At 30.6% G+C, this 19231-nt stretch overlaps 1 protein-coding gene across 4 annotated transcripts; it reads left to right on the top strand.

Moving 5' to 3' along the window:
• Positions 1 to 14: 14 nt before the first annotated feature.
• On the top strand, positions 15 to 18772 carry LOC143065119 (uncharacterized). Of its 4 annotated transcripts, none has more exons than XM_076238483.1 (7): positions 15 to 149; positions 10925 to 12801; positions 13978 to 14072; positions 14420 to 14482; positions 14877 to 14988; positions 15269 to 15381; positions 16080 to 18772. In XM_076238483.1, exons 1-7 carry the CDS (start codon positions 34 to 36, stop codon positions 16191 to 16193), a joined length of 2490 nt encoding a protein of 829 aa, XP_076094598.1. In that variant the 5' UTR covers positions 15 to 33; the 3' UTR covers positions 16194 to 18772. The 4 variants fall into 4 exon arrangements, with proteins under 4 accessions (XP_076094598.1, XP_076094602.1, XP_076094599.1 ...); XM_076238487.1 differs by lacking the exon at positions 15 to 149 and adding an exon at positions 5384 to 5507; XM_076238484.1 differs by lacking the exon at positions 15 to 149 and adding an exon at positions 9275 to 9468.
• Positions 18773 to 19231: the final 459 nt, after the last annotated feature.

Below are 19231 nucleotides of genomic sequence, written 5' to 3' on the forward strand. Positions count from 1 at the left end.
GTTATCTCCCCATACAAACTACATTGATGCATCATGGGTAAGACGCGAAATTTGAACGGGGACCGAGATGTGAAAGAATCCGAGATAAAAAATACTTTAGCAAACAGAAATGTCCAGAAGAAAAAGAAGATGTTTTACTCGTTTATTAGGTACTAATCAAAATGTTGTCTTCGACAAGATTGCGAATAAGGAACACTCTTTTCAAATACGCAAACATTTGATAAATGTTTTGAGGTTGATGCAAAAAGAAAAACAAAAATAAATGGTCAATATTCCATATGCACAACCATTATAATTATGTAAAAGATAAACCATTTAAGTCAATAAAATAAAGAAAAAATTTACAATAAAAAAAGAGTAGATAACTAGCAGGGACTCGATTAGCAGATTATTTTTGTTTTTGTTTTTCAAATGTTTTTTATTGTATTTCCTGGCTATTTTAGTATTTATCATATTATATGTATAGATTATAGGGTTTTCTACACATTGATATCGTAAAATATCAGCCGCGAGCCACAATGTCATGAATGTGAACCTTTTTGGCGAGTGAACGCAGCAAATGAGCTAAAAAGTTTCACATTATTCAGAGCGGCTGATATTTTACAATATCTATATAAGAAGAAAATCCGATTATCTTTTTATCGTTCTATTACTGATCTTTTCCCTCTTCCTAAGACAGTTTTACGCATGACGAAAGCAAGCTTGAAAACGTCTCCTCTCGCATTGTGAAATCGCTGATAACTTCTCCTCTCACATTGTGACATCGCTGATAATGCCTGGTCTCGTTTTGAAGCCTTGATATGTGAATTACAGAGCGACAGAGCAGGGCAATATAGGCGTAGGGAAGGACGATAAATTACATTATTAACGTGTTCAATGTTGGCTTCAGTATTTCTTTGTTTTCCAGCAATGTGCAGTTTACTATCCATATACTGAAAAATTCAAAGAAATATTGTTGTCAAAGTTAAAAACATATACAGTCCGGTAAATCACGGGATTGCAGTTATAAATAACTTATCAATTTTAATATTTTCTATCCCTTCTGAAGGCTAAGACAATTATAACTTATAAGAACAATTTTATTTGTGTTACAGTGTGGATATTACGAAATCAGCTAATGCGAAACATCACCAGCAAATAATTATAAGTCTAAGAAGGCTATATTATTTTTTTTGCTTTGATGCCTTCATGCACCGCTGTAAGGCGTTAAAGAAAAAAATATAATAGCTCAGCTGTCATAATTATTTGGAATAACAGGAAATATGAAAAACAAGTTGCTTTCTTTAAAAAAAACAAAATCAACACATGAACCTAAGACCGCTGACTGTCGGGTCACCAAAAGATTGTTGCTGAATTTGTGTTTGCTTTTGAATTAAAATAATTGACTGTGAATAGAAGAAGCCAGTTGAACGTATATATTTACAGCTTCTATTTGAATAGTTATTTTAAAGCTCGACTATTTTATATATTACTTGGGAATGTACATATTTTTTTCGATTATAACCCATTGGCAAATCTCAAATTCTACTAACTGGATGACTTATGCAAATTGCACAAACCTATCGCAATATAAACTTATGTATTCAGTTTGCTTTATAATCTGGAATTCTGGATGCATTCATTTTATCTATCATATCTTTATATTTTGTTTCCTAAATGAATGCCTTATATTCTCAACTCATTTGAAGCTGTCTTTACTCATGAGTCATGGAAGATGTTGTATGCGGTTAAACCTGTGGCATGCAATTGATTGGGACCTCTTATGAAGAGACTTATTTTGGTCTCATAAAACATCTCAAATCTTAAGGATTTCCTGATTTTACTTAAATCAATTCAAACATTATACAGAGAAACATAGTTTTACCAAAGAATTTCATGAATTCAGATGTTTTTAACGACCTTGACTGGCTATACAGACCTTGCCCGGTCGGTCCTTGGCACAGCATCAAATGGGAGTTTTTTAAGACCTTGACTGGCTATACAACCCTCGCATGGTCGGACTGGCACAGTAAACCACCTCTCATGTTATACAGGGTTCTCTCCAAGGAGGCAGCTCATGGGGGTGTCTTAAGTAATAACAAAAGCATAATTTTTTTTGACAATATATTCACACAATCATTATAATAATTTTTTTAAACAAGATAAACAAATATTAAAAATTCAGTCCCAGATAAACAAAAATTAAAAAATTCAGTCCTAGATTACAGTTACTCATGAAATATTTGGTCTGGTAATTAAATAATCACCATAAAAACATGAAAAACGACAAAGTAAAAATTTTACATTATCAAAAAACCCATGCATCCTGAACTTTCTGGTGAGTCCAAAGATGGAAAATGGATGGTCACAGTTGTATGACCACAGCTAATTTTTAACCCCTAATTAAAAGCAAGGCCAACAGAAATAATCTTGTTCAGAAAAATGCTTTTCTTAGGTTTAGTGGAAGGTGTAACATTGAAAAAGTTGAATTTCTCTGATGGATGTCAGATTTAATACATCCACGGCACCATTAATCTAAAACAATTATTATGCCATTTGGTATTTAAAGGGTAATTATTTGTTGCCATTCAATGTGACGTGGATGGAGAGTTGTCTCAATGGCACTCATACCACATCTTCCTATATCTATTGGAATAATTTACAAGTTTTTCGTCATGTTCATGTCAAATAATTGCTAAAATCAGAGTAGCCTATATAAGTCCACATGTGTTGTTAATTAATGATTTTGTGGATGTAATCAAAATTCAAAGATTTACAAATGTAATTCAATTATTTATGACTTTTAATTTTCATTTCTATTTAAATGTTGTTAAAATGCAACTTATTTCTTGTTGGCTCATTTATTTGTTATTAGAGGTCAATCTTTTATTTCAAGAACTAAGCAAAAAAATTCCACTGCCCAGCCCTGTCCCAAAGTTGTTAAGTAATTGTGCAAGGCCTTCAAAAAATTTACCTGGTGGCTTTTAAATGAGCAGTATTTTGAAGATAACTGACAAACAAAATTGCATTGTTCATGAAATTATGCTTTTTAGCTCACCTTGCCCGAAGAGCCAAGTGAGCTTTTCTCATCACTTTGCGTCTGTCGTCCGTTGTTGTCTGTTAACTTTTACAAAAATCTTTTCCTCTGAAACTACTGGGCCAAATTAAACCAAACTTGGCCACAATCATTATTGGGGTATCTAGTATAAAAAAAATGTGTCTGGTGACCCGGCCATTCTACCAAGATGGCTGCTGCCAAGGCTAAAAATAGAACATAGGGGTAAAATGCAGTTTTTGGCTTATAACTCAAAAACCAAAGCATTTAGAGCAAATCTGACGGAGTTAAATTGTTTATCAGGTCAAAATTATCTGCCCTGAAATTTTCAGATGGATCGGACAACCTGTTGTTGGGTTGCTGCCCCTGAATTGGTAGTTTTAAGGAAATTTTGCGGTTTTTAGCTTACCTGGCCCGAAGGTAAAAATTGAAAATGTCGGATGACGGAAGCGACTGAAAGCAAGTATCGACAAGAACAGGGCAACTTGTTTTCACTTTTGGGGGTCAGGGAAAGCAAAGTGACAGTCGGGAAAGCGACTTCTTCGCCCTAGTCGCCTGGTAGCGTGAGCCCTGATAAGTAGAAAGAAATCTAAATGTCTAAGGGATATAACTCTTCCTCCAAAATAATCTAACAGTACAAGTAGATAAAAAAAACCAATTGTATAAGTATTAGACTATTTCCAGGACCCTTGGCTTGACTATGTGTAAGGTACAGTTCTCTAATTTTTGTGCAATTTTAACATTTCTTGATCAGTGTGAGAAAAATATTTCTCCTCACAAGTGAAAAATCTGTTCTATGCAAATGATTGGTCAAAGTTGAATTGTGGCGTTAAATTTTCTTGGTTTCTTTTGTATTTTCCTATTGTGACGCCATAGAAAAAGAAGATCATGTCTGATGACGTCACATAAAAAGTAGACAACTTTCTTTAAATCTTTGAAAAGGAAGGATAAAAATCATTATAGAAACAGATTCGGCCACTTTAACTCGTGAATTACGATATTTCTTCACTCTAACAGTTAAATTTCAATTATTTACAAAGCTCAGCAAGCCTTGTGCTTTAAATATTAAAATTTAACTGTCTTGAGTGGAAAAATTTCATAACACACTTGTTGCAGTTGTGGAATCTATATTTCTTTTTTGTTCCCAGTGCAACAAGTGGACATAGAAATATTGGACGTCTGCTCTTCCAGTATTGTTAGCACTCTCATCTGTACCATTCTCACCAGTTTTTATGAAAATTTTATCAGAGGTTGATTTCAGCAATAATTTGGAAGAGTTCAAAAATCAGTGTCAATAATTTTTGCATAAGAGTTATGCCCATTGGAAGTATTGTGAAACTTTTTTTTTCATTAAAAGGGTGGTTTCCGACAATAACTCAAAAAACACTTTCACCAATTTGCTAGAAACTTAGGTGATTTTTTTATATAGATCTATTGACATGAGTTCTCTTGTGATTTTTATAAATATTAGATTTTATGTTTCCGTGTTGTGGGATTTTATTCATCATGTTCATTAAAAAAATGGTGGATTTTCCAGTTTTCGCACAATTATTCAAAAATGCTTTCGGCAGTTTTCTGAAACATCTGTGAATTGTTTATATCTGTTGACCTAAGCTCCCTTTCGATTTTTATAAATTATAGGTTTTATTTTCCGAGTTTATGGATTTTGTTTATAAAAAGGGTTGATTTTCCAGTTTTCTTACAATGATTTCAGCAGTTATCATGAACTTTGATGACTGGTTTATATCTATTTCGATAACCTCCCTTTAGTTTTTCATGAATTTCTGATATGACATTGGGAAGTTATTGAACTTTATTCGTTAAAAAAGCGACTGGTGTATCATGCATTCATGGTGCAGCTGTTTATTCGCCTTATTTTACAGCATCAAGACAGCTTTAAATAGAATATATTGAAATAAAAAACTGAAAAGATAATATGTAAACGTAATTAATAGATGGGTAACTTAAAGTATAATGCAAAAAAAAAGATAAATAGCTATGAAAAATTCTTCTTTGTCATTATTGTTTTGGGAATATTTAGAGAAAATGAGGTATTATCACATTCAATATGAAATGGAAAATATTCATTGATTTATAATCTCTTGTTTGTTATTCCTTATGATAAAGTGACAATTAACATAGGATCTGCTAATCTAATGCCATGTATAATATCACCTGTTCACACCTGTATAAGGTATTGTCTACCTAGACAGGATGTCACCTGTGGTTTATTGCAACTTATTAAATATTAAACAAGGTGGGAATTACTAATTTGACCATTTATTACATAAAATTTCTAGTCAATTTTATGGTAGTTTGAAGAGATAAAGTTCAATTAACAGATCAAAGTTTTCAAATATATTATATTGTGATAGATATACTAGTTTTAAATAGAAGCAAACAGCAGAAAAAACAGAAATTATTCAATTAGAAAGAGATAGCATTATTGAAAACAGAATAGGCACAAAAATTGGTAAGAATTCAAATAATTTTAAAATAAAATATTGAAATAATGACGATTAATGTATATTTTGGGTGGATTTTTCTGCTACCTGTACCAGAGACATATATCTCTGGGTTTTTTTACTAATCAAATTTAAATACATATTTAAAGTATAGAAGTAACATCATAAAAGAAAAAGTAATTCAGCCAAAAACTGTTTGTTTCATGTATTGTTTTGGTACATATACATTTATGTGATTTAAACTAATGTAACATTGTAATTTTTCTTGCATTTCATCATTGAACAAAGACTTCATCATTAATGGCAATTTTAGAAGTCATTTATTTTATTAATTGCTGTTTACTAGACACAAATCATTATTATTATGTTTAAACAGTTGTGAAATATTCCATAATAACAACCCTCCCCCAGGTGTTCTCAGTAATCACTATAAACATTGATTGTTTGGTCTTAGAATAAATTTGTAGCAAAAAGTTTCTGATCAAAAAAATATTTTGATTTCATGTTTTTGATATTTTTGTTGACACTGTTGCAAAGAAAACAAAAATATTTTTGATAACAATGAGCAGTAAATAAAAACAAGTTTATGTAAACATGCCTGTAAACTGTAAACACATCTAGATGTCTCTCTAAAGAGTTGTCAGAAAACAAAATTGGAAATTTCAAATAATGTTTTTACACCACAGAAATCTGTCTTTAATATTTTAAATAGATTTTTCTTTGTCACATGTTTATCAATGCTTAACATCATCATGATAATAGGTAGGTCTGTGTAAACTTTTTCAAACTTCTTTTCCTCCGAATCTACTGAACTAATTTCTACCAAACTTAAACTGAATGATCCTTAGGGTATCTAGAATAAAGTTTGTGCTTTATTTTCTGTTTCATTAAAAAAAACATGGCCACCATGGCTAAAAATAGAACATAGAGGTAAAATACAGTTTTTGGCTTTAATATATCTCAAAAACTAAAGCATTTAAAGCAAATCTTACATAGGTTAAATTGTTCAATAGAGCAAGTACTATCAGCCCTGAAATTTTAGATGAAACTAACAATGCATGTCCAACTGGCAGGAGTCATCTGACCTTGACTTCATTTTCATGGTTCAGTGGTTATAGTTAAGTATTTGTGCATTGGTCTGTTTTTCTCATACTGTATGCAAAAGGTCTACTATATTTGGTGTATGGAATGATTGTAAGGTGTTCATGTCTAGCTGACAGGTGTCATCTGAACTTGACCTCATTTTCATGGTTCAGTGGTCAAAGTTAAGTTTTTGAATTTTGGTCTTTTTTTTTCTAAATACTATATGCAATAGGTCAACTATATTTGGTGTATGGAAATATTTAATGATCTCTATGTCAGTCGCACAAGTTTTATTTGACCGTGACCCAATTTTCACGGTTCATTGCTCTGTGTTAAGTTTTTGTGTTTTGGTCTGTTTTTCTTAGATTATAAGCAATTGGTCAACTTAATTTGTTGTATGGAAGAATTGTTAGCCGTACATGCCTGCCTGACATGGTTCATCTGACCTTGACCTGCTTTTCAAGGTTCATTGGTCGAAGTTTAGTTTTCTTGATTATTGTTAAGTAAGTTTATGTGACAGTTGTAATAAAGCTTTATATTTAGGACTATAAATACATAATATCAATGATTAGTAAAGAAGGCAAGACATTTCAGCGTGTGCACTCTTGTTGGTTATAATCATTGAATATAAATAAAGATAATGATAAACTGACTGTAAACAGCATTAATGTTCAGCAAAGTAAGATCTACAAATAAGTATATACTAGAACACACCCGTGAAATCGCTAGCATTTAGAGAGCGTGGTTAAAAGTATGTAAACTGTTGACGGGTGGTTTTTTATGCCCCACCTACGATAGTAGAGGGGCATTATGTTTTCTGGTCTGTGCGTCCGTTCGTTCGTTCGTCCGTCCGTCCGTCTGTCCCGCCTCAGGTTAAAGTTTTTGGTCAAGGTAGTTTTTGATGAAGTTGAAGTCCAATCGACTTCAAACTTGGTACACATGTTCCCTGTGATATGATCTTTCTAATTTTAATGCCAAATTAGAGATTTTACTCCAATTTCACGGTCCAATGAACATAGAAAATGATAGTGCGAGTGGGGCATTCGTGTACTGAGGACACATTCTTGTTTTAAAGATTTTATGACTAGAATTTCTTTTTTTTTATATTTCTGTTAGTTTCAATTTTTTTAGCGTTTCAATCTGTATACTATGAACCGATACATAATTGTATATTGTATCTATTTATTATCAATTCCAAGTTTATTATTAACGGCGGTCACTGATATATTATATAGAGTCTCTATATATTATAGTAGTATGATCAAAGTATACATGCAGATTAACGGGCAAATAATTGTCCTGTCACCTAGAACTTAAAAAAAATTTCTTAACAGAAGTCTTATATATGACGTAAAAGTCCGTCCGATGACAGAAACAATATCCGGACGCATTTATTGGACAGGACAAGACCTTGGCAGACTCACTATTTAATTCCTTGATACGTATGTACATCCCAAAATTGGTTTCCATTCTCAAACTTTAGTTTGGCTATACCAAATGTTATGAAACTTATACACAATGCTTATTACCACGAAATACAGACTAAGTTTGAATTTTGGTGGTGTCACTTTAACTTCTTGAGTTATGCCTCTTTACAAATTGATTAATTGCTGTTCCTTTTAGGCTTTCTCTGACTTTAGTTTGGCTCAACCTAATGTTATAAATCTCATTCATAATGCTTATTTCCACAAAAGACAAATCGAAATTGAATTTTGGTGGTGTGACATGTCACATTAACTGCTCTAGAGTTATGCCCCTATACAAATGGATTAATTGCTAAAATTTTTGTTGCCGTTCTCTAACTTTAGTTTGCCCCTATCAAATGTTATGAAACTTATACGCAATGCTTATTACCACAAAACACAGATCAAGTATAAATTTAGGTTGCATGACTTTTACTGTTCTAGAGATGCCCTTTTACAAAAGGAAAGAATTGCTGATTTTTTTCATTTCTGTTCTCTTACTTAAGTTTCTCTCTACCAAATGTTATAAAAAGTTATATAAACAATACTTATTACTATAAAACTCAAATCAGTAAAAATTTGGGAAGTGTCACTTTTACCATTCTTCAGTTATACCCTTTTATATGATATGCAAGCTGGGGCATCATCTGTGTTCCATGGACACATTCCCCATTTATTTTTAATAATTTTCCTCCTTAACACAAATTAAGCTATATAGTATTTAGATATACTTGTAAAAAATACATTTTTTTCATTAGGAAAATACATATTTTTTGCCAGTTGTACATATATACATTAAAATATAAAAATTTGTGAAACGTTTGTCCAAGCAAACAATATAAAGCGTAAAAGGATTAAAATAATTTCCATTACTAGGGGGTTTGAATGATTTTCCACACTTCTCATAAACCTGTGAATTACAAAGTCAACAACCTTAATAAATTAGTATCTTGGACTTAATTTTCTGAGATAAGTAAAGATAAATGTTATTATACCTGTGGAGTTAATCACCTTTGTAATAAAAACAATTAAATAATTACCTGTTAATTACACCAAGTACCTGTGTGATATTTTTGTTTTCCTTGGGAATTTTGAGTTTGAGCACCCCAAGCTGTCGAATTTATGTTTTGAAAAAGATATATTTTAGAAGTGTTATTTTTAATAATAATTTACAAAGTAGTATTCAGCTGATAGACAATTTTGGAGTACAACTTGCAAGTAATAGATGAATAAACTGGCTGTTTGGATATTTTGGTGCCAGTATAAAAATATCATTAGACAAAGCACCATTTCAAGTCACTTTTTAAATAGGAGAAAATAATTACAAAAAAATTAACTTGTAGTAAATAATTGTTAATGAGGAACTTGACCTAAAGCAATTCCACACATTGATGAAACTATTACATAAGGACAGGGAAATCAGGTGAGAAAATCACTTAAATTACCTCAAAGAGATCGATTTAATTTGCAAATTAATAAAGGGAAATAATGTTTATCACTTGGCACATTTTTTATCCACTTAAAAATATTTAATTTGAAAGTTTTTTATTTCAAAAAGAATAAAGAAACCTGCACGGACATCTTTTTGAATAATGAATGTTAAATTTTTATTTCTTTATATATATTTGTTTGAAAAATTTATGAATATTTATTGATATGTTCATATATTAGTAAAGAAACTGTAAAATAATCATGGTTGACTAAAGAGTTACCTGTCATGTATAGGTAAGTGATTGATGTCATTTTTATACAATATAAATGTCAAATATTTTTTAAATCAATTATTTAATGTTTATTTCTTATTGCAAATTGTCACTTTCTTAAAGCTTCCACAAATTTAGGTTAAAAAGTCCAGTATTTGTCTTTAACAGGTATGAATGATTTATTAACCTTAATTTGAGTATGTTTTAAAGATTTTTTGGAAAATAAATCTGTTTATTAATTTGTACCACCCTCATGACCCTTGAGATTTAATAATAAAAAAAATAATTTATACATTTTTTGTGTTTGAAAAGGTTTGTCCCTCAAAAATATTGATGATTATTCTTTTAAATTTTATGAAAAAAATGAAAATTATAATTTATTGCTTTAAATATTCAAAATGAAAAGTAAATGTTCATGAAAACAGTTGTCTGTGTAATTTCCAGTTGGTAAATAGTAAAAAAAAAAAGGGTTAACATTTTTTTAAAGCAGGAAATGAAAAAGTCCTTGATGTTCATGTTACACTTATAATGTTGGTTTAATTGTAAACTGGTAATCCTCTTAAATGATTGAAAATAGAGTTGTATGGCCTCAGGTTGTCTGCATGGCTTTGTCATCTGTGTGCTCCTTATCAGATGTTTGACCTGTGAATTGGGGCTTCAAAAGGGAAATTTACAGGAAAATAGTTTGAATTGTACATTTTAAGCTATTTTATGATATTATTTATTTGAAGAGGATATTTTATCAATTCATTGCTAACTTAAATTATCTTTTATTAAACTTTTTTTTAAAGAAAATTAATAAGTATTAATGGGAACCTATAACAAATCCTTGTTGGGGTCCCCAGGGAAAATAATAAGATTTGATAAGATAGCAATCAGAAAATAGCCTGTGATTTGTAAATATGTTGTTTTTCTGGCTTTTACTGGACAATAACAGGACACAAATATCAGTTGACTAATGCTATGACATGTTGAATTATTGTGAGTCCATACAACATTTAGAATAAGGATGTAAATATTTTTATGCATTTGAGGAATATAATATTTGGTGCCTTAGATTTAACAGAATTTTAAAAGTTGAGGATTGGAAAATAATGGAAAAATGAATGTAAACCTGATAGTGCTCTTAATTTGAAATTAACATATTTGTCTACATTGTAATGATATTTTTTGCAGAAGAATCAGCACAGAAGAGGAAGAAGACGACAACGTATTCTTAGATGAAGGTAGTGACCAGAAGATGAAGAAAACCCAGAAACGTCGTACTGTATTGTTTATTCCTGGATTCCGTAAAAGTAAGAAGACAACTGTCAGCGTAGAGAATGATGTACCTCAGGAGCAGATGATTGTATTAGGAAATGTTTGTAGAGACACTGATTCTGTTCTATATAGGAGCAACCATGACACTGATACACATGTGAAAGGTTCATCAAGTAGTAGTATTTCAAGTTTAGATACTTTAGTTTCTATTGATAGTGGAGTGGATTGTGGTCAAATATCTACAAGTAGTCTGAGTAGTATAGAAAGTTTAGGTAGTTCCTATGAAGTAATGAATGATAAACACTGTAAACCCTGTGGCCGAGCACCCATTGCTTCGCCAGAAGATGATTTATTATTAGAGGATGCTAATTCAAAGCATGAAAAAGACAATTCAAAGTATGAAAATTTGACATTTACGCATAATACTTCTGCCTCATCCTTTTGTACTTTAAGTGACAATAATTCTTCTTGTACTTGTGGTTCATGTGGTGATTCAGAATCGTCTGAATCTGAGAGCGAGGATAGTTTACAGAGAACACCTGCACAGAGTGAATCTGAAAGTGATTCAGATTCTGGTAGTAAAACTAAATCACATAGAAGACAAAGATATGATTCTGACACAGATTCCGATTCTGATTGTGAACAATCTAACCAATGGTGCTTAAATTCTTCAGTTTTACCACCAACAAATGTTAAAACTGACAAGACCAATCAACCAGTGAAGAAATTAGCTAGAAGTAATAGCAGACTGAATCTCTCACTCAGGAAGTTTATGAAAAAAGGCAGTAAATTGGACTTATCAATAAGAAAATTCATGAAAGGCAGCAAAAAAACCGATTCGTCTACAAATAAAGTTCCAAAAAACAATTGCACTTTAAGTGTTCCTGAATTAAAAGCTTCACCCAAAAGAGTTCTCCAAAAGAGACCGCCTTTAGAGTGGAACAAGTCATCCTCACTGAAAAAATGTTCTTCAGTTGATAACAATTCTGTGATTTTATTAAAACATTCAAACACTTTGCCAGTAAGATGCTCTAGTAGTTTAACAGTGAACAAGTCTTTATGTGACACTTTGCCATTAAGATCCTCTAGTTCTATGTCAGTGAACAAGTCTTTATGTGATAATTTTTGTGAACCATACTCTGATAGTGACAGCAGCAACTTTTCAAGGTCACGTTCAGGAAGTGATAGTAGTGGAAGTAGTTTTAGAGGTCGTAGTGGAATCAAGTTAGGAAACAGTGTGAAAAAACTTCATCGAAGTAAGAGTGATTGTTCTACCAAACCTCAATTAGTATTCAACAAAAGACTGAATATATCTCAACCACTTGATACCTCTAGATCATCTCGACAGGTTGTCAGTAACAGTCCAGCTTTACAAATTCGTTCACATAGCATGGTAGAAAATCACTGTGACATTGACATTGATACATGTAAGAGTCCTTTAGAAGTTCGTCAATCGATGGAGAAAACAGCTTTCTGGATCGAGAACAATGACTATGACAAAACACCAGATGTGTCATCAACGGAATCGTTGTTACAGACGAGTCGTGACGTGTCAGAATCAGACCTCTGTAATCAGATAATTGGTATATACTTTGGTGAAGAGAACGATAGTGATTCGTCCTTATCATCATCCTGTCTTGACAACACCATGGATACATCTCTTATTTCTGATGACCTTGTGTCTAATGTTTCATCTACCAGACTAGAGACAAACCTTGATGATTTCTCCATGGCAACATTTGTTCCTGCACCTTATCAAACAGCTGAGGCTAAAACCAGAAAAATTAGTAAAGGTAAGTTGTTTTTTAAATGTTCAGGACATTAATTATGATAAATATCTTAAATAATGTAAATACAAAAAGCAAAATGCAACCAAAACATGAAAAATATATTCTTTAATCTAAAGTTCAGTGGTAACAAACACCTTTATGTCCTCACTATACACATGATACATGGAAAATCTTATTTGAGCTCAGTATATTAAGGCAGCAACCATTTGATTTTCTGGGGGGGGCTATGGTTTTTTTTTCTGGACAATCTATTTTTTTCGTGACAAGTCGAAAACATTTTTTTTTCTTTCAATTTTAGCATTACATATAGTGGCAGCTGAGGGTGAAACAAACAATTTTTTTTTCTCAGAATCAAAAACAAATTATTTTTTCTCCAAAAACTGGAAACAAACTTTTTTTTCCAAAAAAAACCATAGCCCCCCCCCCCCCCAGAAAATCAAATGGTTGCTGCCTAACTGCTCAGTAGAGTTAATATTTTGGTGGGGATAAACAATTCTTGCAACCACCTGAACAGCAACTAATTGTATAATTTATTATGTGCAACAATTTGTTTCAAACCAATGTCATCAAAGTTTTGCTTAAATGAACCATTGGAAAATAGACAGAGAAAACTTGTTTGTTCCAGAAAATCCAGTTGAATGCTGTAAAATAATTCCTATAATCCGTTTGTTTATGATCAGACATTTCAAGATAACCAATGTTGCTATTTGTAACATAATTTACACTTCAACTTTGTAATGAAACGAGGGTTGTTTCCATAAAAGTTCAAATAAATGTCAATTAAATCTATCCATTGGGAAAATGTCACTTGAAAATTCTAGAATTTTCCTGATGACAAATATTGACAAGTTAATAACATTGCTGGCTATATAAACTGGAAATATTAGTTGTATGTCATAGATTGTAGAATAATAATAGATGACAACACTTGAATATTATCTTAGGCTAAAAATGAAAAGACAAGTTCTTGTTCTTAGAAAACAAGGTAAGACAAACAATGTTAATTATATTGTTTTATAAAGAGTTACAGAGGGAGGTCATTAGAATTGATATGAATGCAATTTGTATGTTCAAAATATTGGAGGTTATCAGTAAACTTGTGATAAATGCATTTTATTTGTTTCCTAGACATTAATAGCAAACTAAGTACAAATTTTATTATTCCAATTTATATTTCAGCTGAGAGTGTCCCTGATAAGAAAGTAAAGACAGCTGATACAAAGATGACAAGAAAAGTGGTTCTTAAAGAAAGGGTGGATAACTCTTACAATAAGGTATGATCACATATCTGTCTTAAAGCAAGATATTTAATGAGTTTTATAGTTTTGTTTGACTTCTTGTTTTATGATAAATGGGCATAGATAAAAAAAAAAATGTAGGATTAAAATCATGGTTTAAATTAAGGGTGCAGTACAATCATTTGTGAGTTTCATTTTATAACATTTCTTGCTTTGCCTATAGATTCAGTCTAAGAGTGAATTTTTCTGTAAATTTTTTTCGAGAAAAAATTGAAGTATTTCATATACCCAGCCAGACCTTGTTATAATATTCATTATGATCATTGAGGTTTAATTATAACTTATGTTTACAAATCTTTTTACTATATATTCTTCTATTTTAGTCTTCAGTAAAAAGTGAATCTGCTGCAGATGTCACATGTCACAGTAAAAAGACCAGGATGTTGGTAAGTCTAACCTCAAAAGATCTGTTCACGCTATTGTTAAAAACTTACAAAAGATTACAGCCTTGTTCAGGCTAACAAATTATAATTAGATTTTGTAAATATGCAACAAACAAGTTTATTATTTGCAGTTTGAAAGCAAAGTTAATTATTGAATGAATTTATGCAAATAATAAATTTTGAATGATGTTGTTTTATTTAAAGATAGGAATTCAAATCTGGAAAAAAAAATACCAGTGTTTGCATTTATTCAATTAACACTTCAAGTCAGTTATCTTTATAGAATTAAATTTTATTAATATGGGGAGAAAATCCTTTTCTACCATTTTTGTATATGTATAACTTATATTTTCATGTCTATCAATATAATAATTGAATTGTGTTTTATTCCATACAGAGTGAAGAAGAGATAGACACTATAACAAAGATCCACACAATATGTAATGGTCAGAGAACTGTGCAGTATCTCGACCTCAATGATATTCCTCTTAACTTCAAACATTTTCCTCGTAAGTATACTTTGACCTATAATGGTTTACTTTTATAAATTGTTATTTGGATGGAGAGTTGTCTCATTGGCACTCATACCACACCTTCCTATATCTAATCACAAGTTTTATGTCTTAGTGATACAAATCAGTACTATTTTGGATTATTAATGTTACGGTTTGTGAATTAATTTTGTAAAATAATTAGAATATTACATGCAGATGATTTTTAAGATTGACTCCATTTACATCTGCATATATTGACTAATTATGTAATTTATTGTTTTAATTATTATTTCAGCTCCCAAGAGAGCCAGTAAGGTAGTCTGGAACCATGACATTTCTACAGATGAGAAGATACACCATACGCCTCAGTCAAAGCTACCTTCCCTACCAAGACCTATACTACAACAGGTTTGTTTATATTATTATTCTTAAAAGTTGATAATGGTACTTGTTAGACTAAACACAGTATGAGTTGCTTGTACATTCCGAAAAGGATGTTTGACAAAATAATGAGCTATTTCTTTACTCTTTAAGTTTAAAATGTAGAATTTTTGAAAGGATAATTATTTTTTACCTAACACCAGTTTTGGCCATACTCAAACAATATTGATGATAAATGTTGTTGAAAAAAATAAAAAGAAAGATATCTCCCATAACCTAAGTTTTTACAGTAATGTCTCATTGTTATTTTATTTCACCATTAAAAAATGTTTCAACTTAAAACTAGATCAACCTTCAATATTCAACTGTTTATCAATGATTCACACTAAACTCCTATATTTGACTATTCTAAATCAACTATACTCCAGTTTTCGTAGATTGGATGTCCAAAAACTTTCAACATAGAAAAAATGTTGTTTATTTAAGTAAACTTTAATATTTGATGATATATTACTCTAGTGATGTATTTCAACAAAAATGATACATGTATAAAAATAACTGGAACACAGTAAAAAAACAAAAATATCCGCAGTAACCAAATTTAAATATGATAGTCTTTAAAAAGTTGTAGTTACATTTTTTTTCATTGACAGCTATGCATAAACATTTAACATTTGAATAGCCTTAGATAAATATATCAACATTTTAATTATGATATTTTTCAGAAGCCAAAAGATTTTACCTACCCATATAAAGAAGATGAGCCTTCTCCTATAGTGATAACAAAAGTTCGCAGAAGTAAATCATTGCCAAGAAAATCCAGAGAATGGCCTTGGTAAAGAATAGAGAGTTGAAAACAACACAGCAATGTTAACAGTCGTCTTTCATAGTGATAACCAAAGTTCCTCACAGTCATTTACTGCCAGGGGATGGCCAGGGTGTATCACAGAAACATTTACACAGCTCTGTTATTGTTGGACTAGTGCCTTGATACTTAATTATATGTTTTTATGGGAATATGAATGAAAAGGAATTTGTTATTTGAATGACATTTTTATAGAATGAAACTTTGTGTGTATGAATAAATGTTTGTTATGAACGTTGTCATTTTGTGAGTTTTATATCATAGAATTTTTTTTATAAGAGTGTATGAATTTCTAAGTTGAAAATGGGAATGGTTTATATATTTTTAAGAAAGATTGAGTGATTTTCCATGAAAATATATGAAATAGTTTCATATTGTATAAACTTTTTCTGAACTGTATTTAACACAATCAGTGCTTTGTATGTTTTAATAAAAACATACTTGTTTAACTTATTTATTAAACCAATTGTTATCAAAGGTGTATGATCGTATTGAATTGTAAAAACTTTTTATACAACAAGAAATCACCCATGTATTATTCATCCTTATTTATTTATTAATGATACATATTGAAATAAAATTCAGAAAACAAGATTTAATAGTTGGTATTTATTTTTTTCATACACCATTTTTGATGTTTCTAGAAAGTATGAAATGAAGGGAGTAACTTAGGATGTTTAGCTTGCAATAAGCTGTTTTGATATAGGAATAAACTTTGAAAGTTAACTGCAACTTATTTATAGTTAATGGCAGTGTTGTATAGGTTGCTTTGATTTTTGCAGAGTCTGTTCAAGACAACTATTTTTTCACATAACCTGCACAATGTTCAAGGTTAAAATATGTGTGGTAAATACAAGGTAGCTTAATTTACAGGATGAAACAATATTTGTTCATTGGGGGGAAATATGTAAATTATTTGTCCTTGAAAGATGAAGAAAAGCTTAGTGTTTGTCAAATTGTTCTTATATTAAACATTTATTTTTGATTGAAAAGAAAGTCACTGTAGTGACCACTGACATATTATATTGATGGAAATATACTCTTGACCAATCCTTTTCAACTAGTATGGACCATAATAAATTGTCATTCACATAAAATAATTGAAAGTTAGTGTCAATAGCTGACATTATTTCAGGGCTTGTATGACATTGAATTAATCTAAGTGGGACAAAAAAATCATTTCATGATATTTTGGCCCCTAAATTTTATACATTGGTGGCATCTGAAGATAATCTAGATTTTCAGGTTCATATGAAGCTCTATTGATAGGGACCTGAATTTGTTGAAGATTTTAAGAAGTTAAACTACAGATATTTGACATTGATGTATTAGTGTTACAATTGTTGAAGAAATTGAGTAATATGTTTTTATTAAATACATGTATATCAAACATTTTTTTACAGGTATTTTGTATTTTATATGAGAGATTGTTTTGAATTGTCTCCCATATGGAAATCTCCACGTTGTTATATACGGGTAAAATTTTATATGTTTTCAAATATTTTTTTTAATGATTTTGTATTCTTATCACTGTCTCATATTTAAAATGTTTTTTGAGGCTTTACATGGAATCTTGTCAAGCACAAGAAGACGATTGCAATGAAATTGATACTCATTATGTTAGAAGAATTTTAGTTTTATTTGTTGCTTAGTTTTATCTTGCTTTTTTTTTCATTCAGATGTGCAATACACCGTAAGGCATTTTAAACACTAGTCTGTATTTCTTTTGAGTTTTTTTTTCTTCTTATTCTTTTTTAGCTTTCATATTTGTTGTTCTTACTTCATTTCTTTCTTGTATTTTTTTTTATGTAGTTTTTTTTCTTGTTTTACACACTGTTTCTTATTTCAGTATAGTAGGTAAATGTCTTTTTTAGTCATGTTTGTATGTCTTTTGTATCAAATTAACTTTGTGAAGATGTTGCTTTGATCAGGTTTAGTTTGTTCTATATTTTTTTCAATACAAATGTATTTGGTTGCTACAAAATACAAATTAAATTATAAATTTTGTGCTTGTTTTTATTCCTCAGATTTCTGATATCTAAGCAATGAAGGCCTTTCTTTAATGTTTAATCTAATGAAACATTATATTCTAAACTTTTATAATTACTAGATTTCAAAACATTTATAATTACTAGGAGATTTTATTTTATTTTAAATCAAATTTTATAAAATTTGCATAAAGTATACTGTTATAAAAATAAATATTTTCAAAGACCAAAGATTTATTTTTTGAAAAAAAGATAAATATCAAGATTAGCAAATTTAAGATTTTGACAGGTGAGTAAAACAAGTGACTATATTATGTGTTAAAAGTATAGGGCTAATGACAGGTAAATATTTTATTGATTTGTCTTTGATAAAATGATGACAGAGCTATTTTTTTTTAAATATAGTGCTATGTATTATACAATCAAATACTTTGAAGGAAATATTGAAAAAAAGTAGACTGATTGGTGTAAGAATTAAATTGTTCAGGAAAACACCTATTTATTTCCTGACACTAGTCAACTTGTTAACAACAACATTTGTAAATAAATAATTCAATCAGCCAAACTGATCTTGTGGTTATATGTCCCCAACCGACAAATTCGAAGGTGACTTAAGGATGGAACTCAGCCAATCTCGAAAAACAGTTTTTCCGCACTTTTTATGACCCACCTACGATAGTAGATAGGGGCATTATGTTTTCTGGTCTGTGTGTATTTTAGTTTCACCGTTCATCTGTTCGCCCGTCTGCCATGCTTCAGGTAATGGTTTTGGGGCATCAGTGTATTATGGACACATTCTTGTTTGTGTCAAACCTGGAGATATTGAACTGATGATTTTGTGCAGAGGCATGGTCCTTGGACTTAAAAAATTCCCTCTGATAATCAGTTTTCCACACTTTTTTACACGACCGCAAAAATTGAAAATTTTTTGGTCGTATATTGGTATCACGTTGGCGTCGTCGTCTGTGTCGTCGTCGTCCGAATACTTTTACTTTTTGCACTCTAACTTTAGTAAAAGTGAATA

Source organism: Mytilus galloprovincialis, chromosome 2 (assembly GCF_965363235.1).
Source record: "Mytilus galloprovincialis chromosome 2, xbMytGall1.hap1.1, whole genome shotgun sequence".
Taxonomy (NCBI): Eukaryota; Metazoa; Mollusca; class Bivalvia; order Mytilida; family Mytilidae; genus Mytilus; species Mytilus galloprovincialis.